The sequence below is a fragment of the Melozone crissalis genome, unplaced genomic scaffold (assembly GCF_028551555.1).
Source record: "Melozone crissalis strain CALT ecotype California unplaced genomic scaffold, PUWL_Pcris_2 ptg000034l_1, whole genome shotgun sequence".
Classification (NCBI taxonomy): domain Eukaryota; kingdom Metazoa; phylum Chordata; class Aves; order Passeriformes; family Passerellidae; genus Melozone; species Melozone crissalis.
In genome coordinates this window covers 5705390-5707257 of record NW_026535812.1, presented here as the reverse complement: position 1 = coordinate 5707257, position 1868 = coordinate 5705390, and the positions used below count along the sequence as shown (strand labels likewise).

General features: G+C 57.0%; 1 protein-coding gene across 1 annotated transcript; it reads right to left on the bottom strand.

Moving 5' to 3' along the window:
- Positions 1-800: 800 nt before the first annotated feature.
- Positions 801-1523, bottom strand: SOX14 (SRY-box transcription factor 14). Its single transcript, XM_054282863.1, has one exon. The coding sequence runs from the start codon at positions 1521-1523 to the stop codon at positions 801-803; it is 723 nt and encodes a 240-aa protein (XP_054138838.1).
- Positions 1524-1868: the final 345 nt, after the last annotated feature.

Genomic DNA, 1868 nt, shown 5'->3' with positions numbered 1-1868 from the left:
ACTGGATCACACAAATTTAAGGACTATCTGTTTTAAATTAAGCAAACACTATCATAGGTTTTAAATATAAATGTTTCTCGCCGTCTTTTTTTTCTTTTTTATTTTTTTTCTTTTTTAACTTTGACGAGCCTTTTTTTTTTTCTGACATGAAAAGCAATTTTACCTAGTAGTACGTGGTGGCAAAATATATATATATTTATATATATATAACACAGCTGATCTCGTTTTTCAATGTGCAAAAGGAAAAACAACGAGGAAAAAAAAAATAAAATCAGAGTAAGACCGGGACTTCCCAAAGTCAAGTCCAAGTGACATGAGACCCTGGAGAACTCATAGACATTAAGAGAATAAATAAAAATCGAAACCGCTTCTCTTTCTCTCTCTCTCTCTTTTTTTTTTTTTTTTTTTTTTGTCTTTTTCTCTTTTCCTCCCCGCTTTGTCCCGAAAGGGCAGTTCAAGGTTCGCTTTGCTTTTCTGTCTTTTAAACACATTTACAACTCTTACAAGCGACGGGCTCCTATCTGCCCCCGCGATCGCAGATCCCCCCCGAGCTCTCGTGGCGAGCTTTTTTTTTTTTTAGGCGAGAGCATCTCCGAGGCAGCGTCCGCGTCTGTCCCGGCCCGGCGGCGGGCGGCAGAGTCCTGGTTCGGGCGGCCTTTTTTTTTTTTTTTTGCTCCTGCAGCTTTTATGTACATGCACACACGGAGGAATCCCAGTTCCAGCTGCCGGCCGGGGCGGGGGGCACACGCACGCACACACACACGCGCCTGCGGGGGTGCCCGTGGGTCGGTGGGTGGGTGTTACATGGCAGTCGCGTGTGCTGAAGAATAGGGGTCTATCCCAGTCTTGGTCATGCCTGGGAATAATATGTAGGCAACTGGAGGTTGCAAACTGGAGGCCGACCAAGCGGTACAGTTACATGGCACGACATAGCCCGGGTTAGTTGGCGAGGGGTGAGTGTGGGTGTGTTGGCTGGGGCAGCTCAAGCTGCCGAACGCCCCGTTCTGGTATCCCAAGGTGGAGGCGTAGGGCAGGGTGCTGGTGGCTAAGGTGTGAGGAACCTCAGTCATCTTCTGAATGGCGCTGGAGCTGAACTGGCTGGGGTCAAGTAAGGAGTAAGGTGCTGAGGTGGGAGGCAGGAAAGCCCTGGCCTTCTCCGGGGAGCTCAGCAGCGAGTCAGTGGCCCCCACGGGAAGCCCGGCGGCCTTTAAGGGATCTGTTTCCCCGAGGTAAGGCAAAGGGAAGACATACCTGTCCTTTTTCAGCAGGTTCTTGGGCTTGCGCCGGGGCCGGTACTTGTAGTCGGGATGCTCCTTCATGTGCTGCGCCCGCAGCCGCTTGGCCTCGTCGATGTAGGGGCGCTTCTCCGCCTCGGAGAGCAACTTCCACTCCGCGCCCAGCCGCTTGCTAATCTCCGAGTTGTGCATTTTGGGGTTCTCCTGGGCCATCTTGCGCCGTTGGCCGCGGGACCACACCATGAAGGCGTTCATGGGGCGCTTGATGTGGTCGCTGGGCTTGGACATGCTTCGGCCGGGCGGCTCTGCGGGCGGCTCTGCGGGCGGCTCTGCGGGGCGCGGCGGCTGCGGGCGCCGGACGGCGGCGGCACCACGAGCAAGAGGAGGAGGAGGAACGGCGGGAGAAGGCCGGAGGAGCCGGAGGAGCGGCAGGAGCGGGCTCAGCTGATCATCACAGGTCCTCCACCAAGGCCGTCCCCGGCGGGAGCCGTGCCGGGGCGGGGCGCGGAGCGGGGAGCGCAGCGGAGGCCCGCGGGGCCCGGCGGGCACTAGGCGGGCGGGGAGCCGCCGGGCGCAGCACCGGGCCGGCGGTGGGGACGCGGGGCGGTGCGGGGCAGTTCAAAGGCGCGGGGC